The sequence below is a fragment of the Aedes aegypti genome, chromosome 2 (genome assembly GCF_002204515.2).
Source record: "Aedes aegypti strain LVP_AGWG chromosome 2, AaegL5.0 Primary Assembly, whole genome shotgun sequence".
NCBI lineage: Eukaryota > Metazoa > Arthropoda > Insecta > Diptera > Culicidae > Aedes > Aedes aegypti.
The window spans coordinates 261,894,126-261,909,926 of NC_035108.1; the positions used below are offsets into that span (position 1 = coordinate 261,894,126).

The window sequence follows — 15,801 nt, forward strand, 5'->3', positions numbered from 1 at the left end:
TTGACATGGCAATCCATTGCTTGAGAATGGGTCTGACAAAGGAGTGGAAGCGGTATTTCACGCTAGAGAATGCTTCGATTTTCTCGTCTCGCTTGTCAGTGCACTAAGGGGTATTTAACGAATCTAGCTGGCTAACAGCCATTCAAAAAAAAAAATCACTCAGATTTTGAAATAAAGTTGCGAAAAAAACTTGCGAACTGAGGCGGATTTTTATCAGGTAGTTGAATGAGTTTCAAATGAAAACCTCAAATTCTTTAAAGAAACCCTACAAATGTCATTTTTTGTTTGCGTTTCCTTAGAAAAGACTGAAACATTTATAATACAAAAAAATACCTACATAATGTCATATGTTCGTTAAGTTTGGAAGGAATAAATAAATTACGACAGAGATTGAGATTACAATTGAGAAATAAAACTTACGATATGACATAGAACATTGGTAGTCTATCATGCATCTATCTTGATGTAATTAACTTCCGTTAACTACCGGTGATTTGTTTAAGTTCATATGTCACTCATGGTATATCAAAATACCCTTCAAAAAGTGTCCCGCTACTAACTGAACATAAAGAATGCGAAAAATATCTATATCGAATTACTTTTGGCTAGCTAAATTGCCCAAATATCTCTTAGTGCGCCGGTTCAATGAGGGATTCTGCTTACAAGCACGATGGCGAATATATTGCACAACCTGCACATCTTTCATGTGACAGGCTGAAGTTAGCTGCGAAGTGGAGTGGCTCCGGTAAGTTGATGCATTTTATGCGATAGTTTGATACCTCTAGGTTATAAGCAACGGAACAAGTGTTCATTGTTTGCTGTAAACAGTTTGCCACCCGGTAGGTAGATGTCGATGGTTAACATCAAAGGATGCGACTGTCGTTGGTGGTTTCGATTGCAATTATAATAATGCTAGTTTATTTTCCGCGGTAGTGTTTTGAGTTGGCGTGATTATCGTCGGTATTCCTAAAAACTCTGTAAGCATCTCCATTCTGACGGGAAAATGGCCAATCTCTTTAACAAAAACTTTTCAGGAATTATTTCATAGAATTACTCCAAGAAAATCTGTAAGAATTCTCCAGGAAATTTCTCCTGATTCATTGATTTCATTTATTGTGACTGTAGGCATTTGCCCATTATCTTAAACTAATTACAATGTTCTTCCATCAATACAACTAAAAATTAAATCTTATTACACACTTAATTTGTTCTTTGGACATTTCGACATTTAAACAATCACGGTTTGCATTGTAAAATTACATCATACGATATATATAATGAAATCGGCCCTGCTAGGTATTGAGAATTCTATCTACCATCAATTATATCCTTTAGGAACAAAGCGTCAGCCGTTTTTCTTCTAATTTCGAGCGAATCAATTCCAACAAGCGTGCATAATGATTTATAATCCGGCAAAACGTCTCCCCACCCAAGATTCCGGATTGCAAACCTAACAAACTTTTTCTGTACACTTTCGATTCTTGTCTTATGCGTTTCGTAATATGGCTGCCAAACTATCCTAGCATACTCAATAATCGAACGAACTAATCCAAGAGAGAGAAATTGTAATTGGGATTTTTGTAGCTATTCCTCCAGCAGTAACTCACTAAATATTGCTTTTGGTACTTCTATTTGGACTCCTCCAAAAAGGACTTAAGAAATTCTTATTATCTTTTTGAGAGTTATTGCTTTAAAAACATATGGAATAACTTCATGAATTGTTAGAGCATTGTCTAACAAGTGTTTCTTCATTAACCATTTCAACGATTCCACAAGAATTCATAAACTATTCATTTTAGAACTCCGCTAATGATACCTCCACAAGCTTCACTAGAGATTCTTCAAGAAATGTTATTTCTTTGGCTATTACACTCGGACATATCGAAAATATTTCGAGTTTCAGATAAATTATTCAAGCACTCTTTCAAAATCAATACTATTATTATGATACAAAAGAATAAACTGTTAATGTTAATTCTCTAGATTTGTGCTCTTAAAATTGTGTTGTGTGGCTTCGCTTCATCTTCACCTTAAACCAACCTCCCAGGGAATCCCCTAAAACGTATTCTCAGAAGATCGTTTTATGGGAGCATATCCTTCTACGCACCACATTTCATAATAACCCGTAGCACCATATTATTTACATTTTTTAATGGAAGACACCATTTTTAGCGCTAATAAAGTAGTGCTCTGTTTTTGATGTACCAAACAGCGCACTACTTCCGACACTAGGTTTAACGTACAGGGAAGGCAGTGCTACAGAAAAAAGCTCATGGCGCTATTTGGTTTAGTGTCAGAACGAGTTTACATTATTTTGAGCATTAGTCCCATTGTACAATCCTTACAAACTTCCTACAATCCCAGAATGAATTTACGATTCGTAATACATGAATTACTCTGTGCGAAATCTAAGAACTTGTGTAAGAATCCTGTTTTAAGTGATCTCTATAACAGTGGTCCCCAAACATTTTGAAGCTGCGACCCCCTTCAGATTCCTACAACTTTCCTTGGACTCCTGAAAAATTGTTCCTAAAAATCAAAGTTTTTGAAACGAAGGATTTGTCCGAACTAATTATAATACTGCGGAACATTTTTTTGTCTCAAGCACCACAATATTGCGATTAACTTGATTTAGGGTAACTTACATTAACTTTTTCAAAAACAGGGTGTCTACTCGTTTACCGAAATAAAATTCCCTTATATATCCAGGTTCCACAAAATAATTCCAGGTTCATGAAATATGTTTTTATAACTAACGACAAATTTGATAGTGTGTTTGATTTAATGGCTGGTTACCTTTCTAGAATAAAAAAAATTTAAGCATGCTGCAACTATTCCAATATCCGATATTCTTATACGAAGGTGCTAACAATATCAAAGCTCCAGTTTTATTCAAATGAATTGCTTTTGATAAATATGATGTCTTTTATTCCATTTTTAAGAGCTTTGTTCATTATCAAGAACGTAACCTAAGATGGATACCTAAGACAACTTCATGAGCGCAAAAGTAAAACTTGATATGGACTTGCGACAATATTTTAAAATAAAAATTATGTTTATTAATATTTTTGCAAATTGTAATCACAGAGTTCTGATTTGAAAATAAAAGTATTTTTTTTAATATCTCAAATTGACTGAATCGTGTTAATAATTACCGTAATCCGGGGTAACATTGATCATTTTTCTGAATGTTTCTTAAATATTTCGTTTGAAAATGCCAATGTGCAAATTTTATATTTTTAAAAACAAGTACTGCCACCCATAGTTTGTGACCATATACTGTATTTTGAAGACCAGACGCTTACAAGTCATTTACTTTTTGAGTTATTTTAAAATTAAAACACCTCGAACCACGGAATACGCCTAAAAGTAGGCAATTTCCTAAGGGAGTTTTACATTCTTAACCTTCGGGCTGTCGCGCTGTTGTACTTTGTACAACAGTTGTGATTTATATGCTATCATTTTGCAACAAAGATATCAATCGACACCAAACTAAATCGTATTCGTCAAGAATCTTCTTAAGAACTATACTCGACGGTTTTTATTTACAGTATGACCCCTTATAATGCGGCAAAATCAACAAATGTACATGAAAGTCGCATAATATTGAACGCACTATATACGGTTCGAGTAAACCACAGTTTTAAATCGGTATATCTCAAAATCCAGATAATATAGAAACTTGGGGTCTTTAGTAAAGTTGTTCTGGAGGTGAAGCGCTATCTGATGGTACCGCATTTAATTCGGAATTTGACCGCTAGGTGGAACTAGTGGGCATGGAAGTTTTACTTTTGATTTGCAAATATTTCAGGATCCTGATCATTTAGAAGGATGGCGTCTTCGACAAAGTTGTTTAGTAAGTTGAGGACTATCATTGTTCGAGCTAGTTGATTCTAAATTTTGCCACTAGGCGGCGCTAGTGTGCATGAAACTTTTGTTTGCAGATATCTCAGGAGCCTGACCACTTAGAAAGAAAGTGTCTTCGGCAAAACAGTTCAGTATCTCAAGGACTATCATTATTTGAGGCAAGAAAAAGGATATTTTGCCACCAGGCGGCGCTAGTGAGCATAACATTTTTGTTTTGCGGATGGTGCAGGATCTTGACTTTTTAGACAGGCACCTTCAGCATAGTTGTTCAGAAGCTCAGGAACTATCATTATTTTACAAAATCTCGAACTTTAAGGATTAAACAAAGAAATAATTTGAACTACTGAACAACTTTGCCGAAGACGTCATCTTTCTAAGTGGTCAGACTCCTGGGATATTCGCAAAACCAAGGGTGTTGTATAAAGTACAACGCGCGACTACTCGCGTTACAAAAATTCGCGCGACGACCGAAAGGTTAACAGTAATTTAAAAATATTGTCTAATTGAGCATACTTATAAAAGTTTTGACAACGGAATCGTTTTCATCGATGCGATTTTTAGTAAGAACTACTTTTTCGTTGCTTATATAGTTTGTAGAACTTACGTGAGACATGAATCTTCAGTAGTGTCATCCTTAACAATTAAAATCATTGTTCCGAAAAGTTGACAAATTTACGCATAAGGTAAACGCAATTTTCGCAAAAATATTAGATTTTATTAGCTCATGAATAGAAGAAAGAGAAGCACCATTTATGATTTGGAAATGTTTCATCAATTAATGATAATACGAATTTTTGATGAGATGAGTCATTACGATCAATGTTACCCCGCTGATCAATGATACCCTGGATTACGGTACTACAAATGTTATATGCTGTATATTTGAATAAGCATATTCCCATCTCAATTAATACAAATAATCCGTAAAACCGTTGGATCCCTGGATTCATTTTTTTTTTTTTTGATAATAGAAACACGCATTATCAAGCCCCTGGTTAATCGCGGCCAATCTATAAAACATTTAAATGTGGTAATTGGAGAAGAGAAATTGGATTAGATGTTGAAGAGGGCATATCATATGAAACAGTATTACTTGAAACGTCCTTTCTTGTGGCTAACGTCCTCTATGGGAACGGCTTGGGTGTGTTTTGAGAATTTGAGAATGACACTACCAAGACAACAACAAAAAAACAGACCAAAAAAAAGAGACTGTCTTGGTAGTGTCTTTCTCAAAACACACCCAAGCCGTTCCCATAGGGGACGTTAGCCACAAGGAAGGACGTTTCAAGTAATACTGTTTCATATGATATGCCCTCTTCAACATCTAATCCAATTTCTCTCGCCGTTCCCTTACGGTACCTATCCATCTAGTACATTGCTTTCTTCTCCATGCTCCCTCTTACTTCGAGCAAAATAGACCGATATACCGATAAATAAATTCAAAATATAATTATCACGGTCGATACCTTTGTATGTAATTTAAAAAAAAAACAAAATGAAACCTAACCTGACAAACCATGGGAAACAAAGTTTGTTTTCACATGGAATCAGACCAGACATTTCTCTGAGAATATTTATAAAACTTTTTTTTAAATTCCTCGTGACGATACAACAAACAGTACTGCCTTGATAACTGTTTGAATTTCCAATGATTTTCTCAAGGAATTTCGTCAGAAATTATTATAGATAGTTAACAAAAGATTCTAATTTAACTCCTTTCTTCAGGTTAGCTGGATGGATAGATATCTTTATAAAAGAAATTTGCATAGTTCTTTAGAAGATCATTTATTGATTATTTCCCATGGAATCCATCCCAGAATTTTGTCAATTTTGGTAATGATTTCCACCAAGAATTTCATTTTGAATATCTCAAAATATAACCTGGATTTGTACAAAAAATACCACTGAAATAACCTCAGAGATTCCACCAGGAATTCGTAAAATATACGTCAGGTTCCTTGGAAAAAATCCTTGAACGATTTTTATCAAAACTCGGGAAATAGCCTTTGTCAGTTTTCTTGGGAGAAATTCTCTGTGAGAATAGTGTTTGGTTCTTCGACCTTGACGCTTGCTCCTGCGGGGGTGGGCGATGAGGGCAGGATCAAACATGTCGCGCGTTGGTAGTGAAGCGGTGAAAAAGTGATCGGTTCGTTAGTAGCGTTTGGTCCTTCGACCTTGATGCTTGCTCCTGCGGGGGCGGGCGATGGGGACAGGATCAAACATGTCGCGTGTCGTTCGCTCAGAGAAATGAAAAAGCGCCGCGGATCGCTAGTAGTGTTTGATCTATTGATCGCGTTGCTTGCTCTTGCGCATCACCAAACATTGGTGACCCCCAGATCTCTACCTTATCCCACTAACCCAATATCCTTTCCATGACAACAGTGGAGATGCAGAGGTGATCTCGGTCTCTAGTAACAACCGTAGTCACACTAACATTCCTTCCTTTCCCCGATGACCGTAAGAACGTGGCCGGCGCCATTATTGACTTTTAAATTTGAGCTCTCGATTTGTGCACATTGAAGAATGGTAAGCTAATCCCAAGCCACATTCATTAATTCCCTGTGCAACTTCGATTGCTCTGGTCAATCACGGAGTAGCAACTACGAATTGTACGGTCATCTATGCTTATGCTTATGCTTTCTTGGGAGAAATTCTCTGTGAATCTTTGGAAGAATTCTTAGAGTAACAACTGGAAAAATTCAGTTGTAAATTTAGTATAAAAAATATCGCGAGAAAGTCCCCCCTTTGGAAAATTATTCAAAGTATTCCCTGAGAAAATTACTGTAACGTTGAAGTGCTCAAGGATTTCCTGAAGCAAATTCCGGAGAAATTCCTTCAAGCTTCCTTAGTAGTAATGCTGGAAGAATTGGTAGAGGAATCTCTTGAAGAATTTCTGGAGAGGCTTATACAGGGAGTCCTTGAAAGTATTCCAGATGAAATCTCTGGAGAAACCACTAAGATAATTCTTTAAGCTTTTCTCGAAAAATATGAGACGAAATTTTGCATCAGAATTCACTGCATGCAAGATTAGGAAAAAATAAAAATTCGAGAACATTTTGGTTTAAATAGAGACTTCAGAAACCTTACATCACAAATATAACCCGACTAGCTGAAGCTATCAAGATTATAACTTGATGAGTTATTTAGTTACGATCTATTTCAGGATATTGTTAAAAACTAAAATGTTGCATGCTGTATCAAAATTGTAACATATTTTGTTACAAATACCGTTTTGGGTAAAAAATAATTAAATGAATTGTAATATCTTCTGATATAATTATATCTAAATTAAAATAACGGGAGATATTCAAAACTCAATATGATATATTTGCGATATAATTTTGATATGGTCTGCTAGTCAGGAAACTTTTTAGAGACTAGCATAAAAAGACCAAGCTCTAAAAAGAAACCTGCTACCAGCAGAATGTGAATCCTTCACTGATCAAATATAGAGCTGTTAACAAAATATGAATATGCATATGAAATAACCTCACTGAACAGCTCAAATAGCGTTTTGATAGCGGCGCAGTCCAATTTTCTTTCGATTGAAGAGAATTTTGTGGCACATAACGGTTGGCTATTTGCCGTGAATTTTTGCCGTGGCTGTTGAAAAGGAATTATTTAACGATTTCAGTCAATTTATATGCAAGTTTACCAGCTTGTATGGCGATTTATTTGCTCAATTTGCTACTGAATTCCAACTTTGTGTTTAACAATACTTATCAATAAAGTTCATGATATTTTCAATGCTCAAAAGATAGTTTTCTATGCTTCGGAAGAGTATTGTATGGGGACTTAGGCATGTTGGAAAAGTAGATTGGATGGAAATTTAATCGTGCAATTTGAACAAAACTATATCCTACATGAACGTTAAAGTCCTATTTTGCGTGCTTGGTGAATTATATCACTAAAAACTTTGGCGACCTGTAGCTCAAATTTGTGACGTGATGGAATATTTCTAAGAGTGGAATCAGAATCATCTATTTCAAAATTTACTAGGGACACACGATTTGATTTTTGAGACACGCAAATATGTTGTTTTTTCTATGATCTTTCTTCTGGCAGATACATAAAATATCGGAAGAAAACTAATTTAATATATGTTATGATACATTAAAAAAAATCTTGTAAAAATCCAATCAAATTTTTATAGGTCATATTCATGGGAAAATTCCAATAACAGATCCCGCCAAACGGTTATCAGACTTTTCCGGGACTTTGTTAAATGTCCGAAAATGCCCCAAAAGATCTTCAAAAAGTTTGAAATATTTACTCAGGATTTCTTCCAAGGATATTATCAGATATCCACATTATCCAAGTTAGCAATTCTTTACAAATGTTGCCTGGAACATTAAAGTATTATCTCTGTAACCAGCTATGAATGTTTTAAGGGATATATTATTTAAAATTATTTAGAGCTTATGATAAGGTTTGGGAAAAATCCATTGACCGTTACTAGTGGACGTTGTCAAAAAGTCGCCCATAATCTTTCCTTAAATTCAACCATGGAAAAAGCCAAGAATTTACGATTGAGTTTCAAATAAACGAACTAGTAAAAAAAGCCAAGAATTTAAGGAAGAAATTATATGTGATCATACGATTAGTTAGGCAAAGATCTCACCAAGAATTGTTCAATGATGAATATGAAGAAAATATTTGGTGAAATCTGTCAATGATTGAATCAGAAATATGCAAGAAGTATCGCAAGGATACCTTCCAGAACGATCTTAGTAATTATATCTGGGTGAGAGCCACATTAAATGGTGTCACTATTTACAATGGCTTAGCGGACACCCTGAGAATGCTGCACTGCCTCATAGGGGTCCGTGAAACTCTGGTTGGGAAACCCGACCCTATAGTAATTTCTAAGGAGTTTTGGGCGGGAAATTGGAATGATTTCTTGGGCTTAGCATGCTGTTTCGCTCAAGAAAGGTGAAGAAATTCTTCGACTGAAAGTATGTGCTGAAAAGTCCGAGAAATTTCCTTAAGAGAGCTCCATTTGAAATAACATTTCTTCTCAATTGCGTACTACGATCAGAAAAACGTGAATTTCCTGACCGTTTCTGGGAGGTACTTTTTCAAGCTTCGAGATAATCGCATATCTTTTCTTGTGAACAGCACATCAGTCTTAAATAGTGTTTTCCGGTCCTGATTACCAGGCCGAATTTTGTGGAGACGGTTCGAAAAAAAATTTTGTAAACATTCGAAGGTTTCCAGAAAACTTATTAACAAATCCGGTGAGTTTTATATAGGGGAGGTGTACCAGTTATGGACATAGTGGTTCCCTATTTCGCCATACGTGTTATCTTAAAAGTCTTCACATTTTGAAAAGTTTTGTTTGTTGTAGCAGTAAGATTTAAGATATACCTTACCTATAAGGTACTTTGATGTTAATGACACATTCCAGCGTAACGCGACACCATGAGGAACCGACTTTCATAATCAAATTTGGCCTGTTCCCGGAAATATGCATAATGCATTCTAAAAGTTCAAAATTGTGAAAGTTATCGAAATTTCACATATGACAAAATAGTGAACCACTATTGCCATAACTTGTACTCGTTCCCTATTTCCAATTCATTTGTTTATTTTTTATTATCCCCTTCTTGAAGGTCCATGTGACACAAAGTCAAACAAATATTTGTATCGGTCAAAGGTAATGAATGTTGATTGGCCTTCCAAGATTTAGGCTACTGAGCAACATTGATTGTATGCAGTTCCCTATGTTATCGCCGATGTCATTGAAAACGAGTTGGAAAACTCAGAAAAATTGATACATTGATCTTTAATATACACTACCCACCATAAGTATGGAATCGTTGCAATACTGAGTATTGCAGCACTTTTAAGTTTAGCATCACCCAAAATCCAATGATAAAAGTTTTTTCAACAAAAATAAAAAAATTTCAGAGGCTCAAAGACGTATTTTTTAAGATGACCTCAAATGACCGCATTGATCTAGCACTTCAGAATCACGAGATAATATTCATTTTAGGTGATGCTAAACTTTTCAAGGTGCTGCAATATTCAGTATGAGTGTTGCAATACGCGATTCCATACTTATGGCGGGTAGTGAATTATGGCAATTTCCATTTTTGGCACCGGGCCTAAAGTGAACTGGTTTATGAGTTTTTTTAGAGTTCTTGCATTGATTATCAACATCTTCTACATTTTAATCCAAATGAGTATTGCAGACGACTTTCTAATTTAATTGGCGATGAGCTGTGATAGAAAATTCCACCATAAACAGAAAGTTTGGTTTTGGCACAATCTTTTTAAGGCAACATTAGATTTTTGGATGTGTTGCCAGAATCTAAAGAACACTGTAGTCACAAATGTTAAGAAATTCAGTCAACAAAGAGTATCACGTTTGTGTAGGGTATTGACAGAATTTTCTGGCAACTCATAGTCTGTAGTAATAACCGTATGACAAAATATAGTCAGCACTTTCTATCAAAACAAGTCCAAGTCAATAGAACGTTCGCCTGCATATTGAACACGCCTCTGTAGCTTATGTCTACAGTAGTTTACCGCACACGACACGCGACCATCCTACGCAAAACAGTAAATAGAAAAATCATCACCAAGGATCGTTTAGTGGGTAGGTTCCCTCCATCAACATGTTTATGCTGATGTGAGTTTCTGCCCAGCCCACCCATCAAACAGATGCAGAACGCACAAACTGTATTTATATTCAACAACGCCAAACATTGGGCTTTGCCTCTTGACACGTATACCGCAGACAAACAGACGTAACACTCGAATTATTGTCATCGCACAGAAAAATTGCGCTCAATGGATCGCTAAAGTAACTCTCGAGTCATCGAGGAGTGAAGTAAACTTCAAAATATAGATAAGAATTAAAACTCTGTTGAATTTGATAGAATTCAAATTAAAAGGAAGTATCCAAATTATGTAGTGGATTCCTGATTCGACCTCAGAATTGTGTCAGTCAAATATTTTTTGAACTTGCAATTGATTTTTTTTTTTGCTATCTTTTGGAAAAGTTTAAAGTGAACCCATATTGGTATCTTGTTGTCCGTGCCATGTTCCAAGACCATTGAAGTGGCACACATACAGTAAGCCTAAGGACCAATGTTTTAAATTGTTAATTGTTCTAGCTATTACATCTGTTTGTATGTGCATATGCCGAAACTTATATATTTATCTTCAAAAACAAATATATCCTCTAAGTACCATCATATAGGAAAGACACCGCCCCATTGTATACCGTTACTCTTCTCGGATCCCATGCATAATCATTGGAAACATAAAACTGTCAATTAGCGAGCACTTACCGATTTTCGCAATACTGGCCGACAGAATCCAGACACCGATCACGAACGGTGTTTCGACGCGAGAGAATTCCACCTGTGCAACCGGATATCGTTCCACCTCGTGGCCTTCCCCGTGACTCGCGTCACCAAGTTCCCCAACATGGCTTTGGTCGTCCTGCTGCTTGACGGAACTGAGCGATCCACTGATTTGGCCACCGACGGCGCCATCCGATGACACTGTTGACGATACAATAGTAGATGACGCTAACTCAGCGGAACGCTTGAATTGACTTTCGCTGGGCCCCACGGAGCCGAAATGCATACCCGGTTGTGGCGTCAGCAGTTCCCACTGCCCGGAAGCCTGGAAGTTGGACAAAATAGAGGGATCAGTTTTATTTATTGTTCCACTACTATAGCCATTTTTATTTTTAGCAACGCACTGGGGTATCCGTTTCGTTACGGAGGACCTAAGCACGGTGTTGAAATTTAAATAGTATTTCAGTGACCAAAACCTAATTATTGTAGTATTTTGCAATGTGAAGTGTTGAAACCATAATTTGTCTAGAATAGGTATAGTGAGGTAAAAAAGTTAATTTTGAAATCGAAAATACATTTTTTTAGCATAAATATAAAGCTCTTCCTTTGTGCATTTAAATTATGCTCCCTTCAGGTTAATGACACTGCACGGTACTTTAAGTTTGTGTGACTTTGGACATATCTAATAGGCCATAATTCGAAAACAAATCAACAGAATTAAATGATTTTTTGCTGGTTTGCTGGTTCTCTTCCATCATAGCGGGGCAATATTAATGTCAATAGCCAAAATTTTTCCTTCTGAGACTACTAGTCGCTAAATGAAAAAAAAAAAATAAAATATGTTGACCTAAGTATTCCCTACAATTTCGGTGCCTTTTGAATTGATTTTCCACTAACATTCACCAATCCAATTCAATTTAAAAGATTACTTCCCTGCAATCATCTCTTTTCTTAGTTTTTCAACGGATTTTTGGCAAGTGTACCGATGCTCAATCAGATTTCGTGATTTTCGTTGTGTGTATTTGAAAAAAAAAGGCGAAACGCAATTTTCATTGTCCTATTATTGCGGTGCCTTTTCTCAAAAATATAGAATTTTTCTTCGAAATTCAACATCTATCATGTAACTACATCCAACACGAACTGATATAACTGCTGTATGTAATTGTTTTTGTTCTAAGCTTAGAAATTCACGCTTATGAAATCGGTTCCGTAGATAGAGGGACTTTTTAAAAATATAGGTTTTTCTTGATGCATCACTCAAAACTGTTCTTCCAACGATTAAAATCGTTTATTTTTAAAGCATTCATTTGGATCAGCTTGGGAACAGTATAAGCTTTCATCATCATCAATAACATCCGTAGAAAACAGAGTTGTCGAGTAATAATGAAGGGAATACCGCAATAATAGGCAAATTACCCTTTCGATTTCAGTTGATTAGATACATGACGGATATTTGGGAACGTAAGGAGCTAATATCCAGAATTCAGAATCAGAACATTATGCAATTCCAGGTAAATTCCATTTTGTTTCAAATTCCGAACAGCAGTGATTTCAAAGTTTTAATTTTTGATTTTTATCATTGAGGACTTGTAATGTAGAGGAAATGATCATCCTGTTGAGAAATTTGATTGATTTTCTTGAGAAATGCATGTTCAGAATATTCGTAATTTAGAACAAAATGTTTTTTTATTTTGTATTTTAAAGATTGTGTTCTATTGTTTATAATAAATTGAATAGACATTTTTCCTTTTATTAAAGTAAAAATATATTAGCTTTATTAAATGCAATTCTATCTCTTTAAGTTATTTGTCGTGTTTCTTGGAAGATCTCGAGAAACTGCTAATTATCAATCCCCTGAAGTGAGCGCTAGTTCTTGAAGCCAGCCACCCCGAGGAGGAAAGAATAACTCGCCAATAACTTATAAATACCATATTTTGGTATCATACCACAATTAGGTATTATTCAGTTATCAATGCCACATTTTGGTATTATAATGGTATAAGAAAAAAATGTTTAACACAATTAAAAATGCTTCATTATGGTATTCGACAGCTATTGAGGACTGCTGGAGGTATTGAACTAGTATTGAAAAATTTCACTTTTATATGAAAATCCATCAAGTATTAGGTATATAGGTATTACAATACCTGATCAAATTATCAGCTTGGAATTTGTAGAGTATGCAGAAGGTATTATTTGAGGTATTTTATCTCTTATGTAGGGCTCATTCGTACCTCATTCAGGTTGTAAGTATTGGAAATAATCTGGACATTTTTAGTAACAACCACGTTTTCTTTGCTCATACCATTTGCAGAACTCGTGTGAGACATGAATCTGCGTCATCCATAATGATAAAAATTATTGATTCAAAAAGTTGAAAAATTTACGCATGAACGAAACGAAATTAGCAGTTCATTAGCTTATGAATGTTAGAAAGAGAGACACCATTCATGATGTGAAAACAGTCCATTAATAAATGAAGATTCTAAGTTTTTACGAGAAGGATCGTACCGATCAATGTTATCTCGCAACTTGGTGCTCAGGCGAGGCAATTTTTCAGGCTTTATTTTCAAATTTTTAATTATTCGTAACAATCACTTCTCTTACTACTGTGTTTGGAGATTATATTGCACAATTTGTCTGAATTGCTATTTATTTTAGGTCCCACTTGCCCCGGGGTACCATATGTGGTTTGACTATCTTTTCAAACAAACTTTTACTTTCAATTAACCCTCTAATACCCAACCCCACCTTTAGACGGGGTACACTTAGGAATTTTGAATATTTTTCCGTAGCTGGGGAATCAAAATAATTTTATTTTTGGCTAAAACCTTGACTCATAACACGCATATGAGAAAAGTTTTTTATGACTTTTGAAACTTTTTTTGTATATTTGAAGATTGGTTGAAAAATTGTATTCTTACAAATGCAGGGGGTTTATTTAATGTGTAATATAAAAAATCGTACCTTTTATATTTTTCTACTATCAATCTATAACAGAAGAAGAACTTGCAGGTATTAAAATAATTGCAAACCTGGTTTTCCGTTAATTTCACGAAAATCAAAAATTTTTCTAGAAAAAAAAAAATTAAAAGTTTTGTAAGAACTTGAATTTTTATTATTGCCAAAAATCAGTAAGGGGTCGTCCATAAATGACGTATCATTTTAGGGGGGAGGGGGGACTTCGCGTATTTGTGACGATGTGTGACGAGGGGGAGGGAGGGGTCCCAAGTAATGGACGTAGCATTTTGAATCATGTCGTTGATAAGAGTATGAAAATAAATATTGTGTTGAAAAAAATTACAAACAGATATATTTTTAAACTCCTTTGTTTTACTTATTAAACTTGGGTTATTCAATGATGATTCAACTTGAAAACATAAATATGACAAGATTCAAAATTTTCTAATTATTTTAAATTTTCGTGATAAGGTAATCGCACATATTTTATAAAGCTTTCAATGGATATATGAATATTCTATTGTATTCAAGTCTAAACTAATGTGTTTAATTTATTTATAAATAAACTAATCATTTAATAAGTTAATTAAAAATCAATGCTTTATCGACATGGAAAACATTGCTTTCCAATTTGTTAACAATAAATAAAATCAACCATTTTAGTTTTATTCGCATTTTCTATCGAAGCTTAATTTCTACAAAATAATACAATATGCTCATTTAGACAAATATTAACGTTACTATAGTATAACAAGATATTTATGTATTGAATTATGCTTTCAATTTTGCAGGAGATATCTCCTCAATGAACACATTGATTTATTTTTGTATATCAATCCTCTTGATGGAATAGCCTCGATAATAATAAGGACACAAAATTTGAGTGTTCTCAAAACGGTCCTATTCAGCTTTCTAAATCACTCGGTAGTTCAGGGAAATGGCTTTTTATTATGTTTTTGTTTTATTATGAGAACATTTCAGAATATTGTTTTAATCATATTCACTGAAATCGGTTTGTTAAGCACAAATAATAAAAAAAAAAAACGAAATTCCGGTTTGATATATTATGAATTATATTTCACTCTTACTCATTACTGTTGGCTTTATCAATCCGCATTAAGGTTTTTACTTTTTTTATAAATTGTGTAAACCGTTTTCCAAGCGACTTTTGAACGCAACGGTATATCAAACTATTATTCGTCAGATTATCATGAGGTTTTAAGGTTTAAGTCAGTTAATAATATCAATGGATTTTAATGTTTCGGTTTAGCCCAATCACTGAGGAAAACAAAGAAAAAATTAAAAAGAGGTGGGGGGTGCTTGATGTGCTACGTATTTTTCAAGGGGGGGTATCAGAATTTATGACAAAATGCTACGAGGGGGAGGGGGGTTTTAAAAAGCAGTGAAAAAATGCTACGTCATTTATGGACGGCCCCTAATTAGAAGAGGCTTCAAGGAAAAATGAAAAGGATAGGGATGTTCAAAAAAATAAATATAAAAATCGAAAACCAGAATTCATAGATTTGCGAATAAAAATAAATCATTGCCCACACGTTTTGGAACGATTTTAGATAACTAAAAATTATATTTAGGTCGAAAATAAAAATTTGGGTATTAGAGGGTCAAGGACTGTTCGTTTTATAAAGTGGACAACTTGCAC

At 34.8% G+C, this 15,801-nt stretch overlaps 1 protein-coding gene across 18 annotated transcripts in view; it reads right to left on the reverse strand.

The window, feature by feature from the left end:
* Positions 1 to 15,801, reverse strand: part of LOC5570922 (sodium/hydrogen exchanger 3) — a 306,524-nt gene that overhangs the window by 131,447 nt on the left and 159,276 nt on the right. For 10 of the 18 annotated variants that reach the window (XM_021844917.1, XM_021844915.1, XM_021844916.1 and 7 more), the window contains 2 exons: positions 11,469 to 11,505; positions 11,166 to 11,381 (listed from right to left, as the gene is read on the reverse strand). In XM_021844917.1, the coding sequence (XP_021700609.1) occupies positions 11,166 to 11,381; positions 11,469 to 11,505 (253 nt within the window). Of the gene's footprint in view, positions 1 to 11,165; positions 11,506 to 15,801 lie in introns of all 18 variants that reach the window. The other 8 variants (XM_021844913.1, XM_021844919.1, XM_021844912.1 and 5 more) reach the window with 1 other exon arrangement.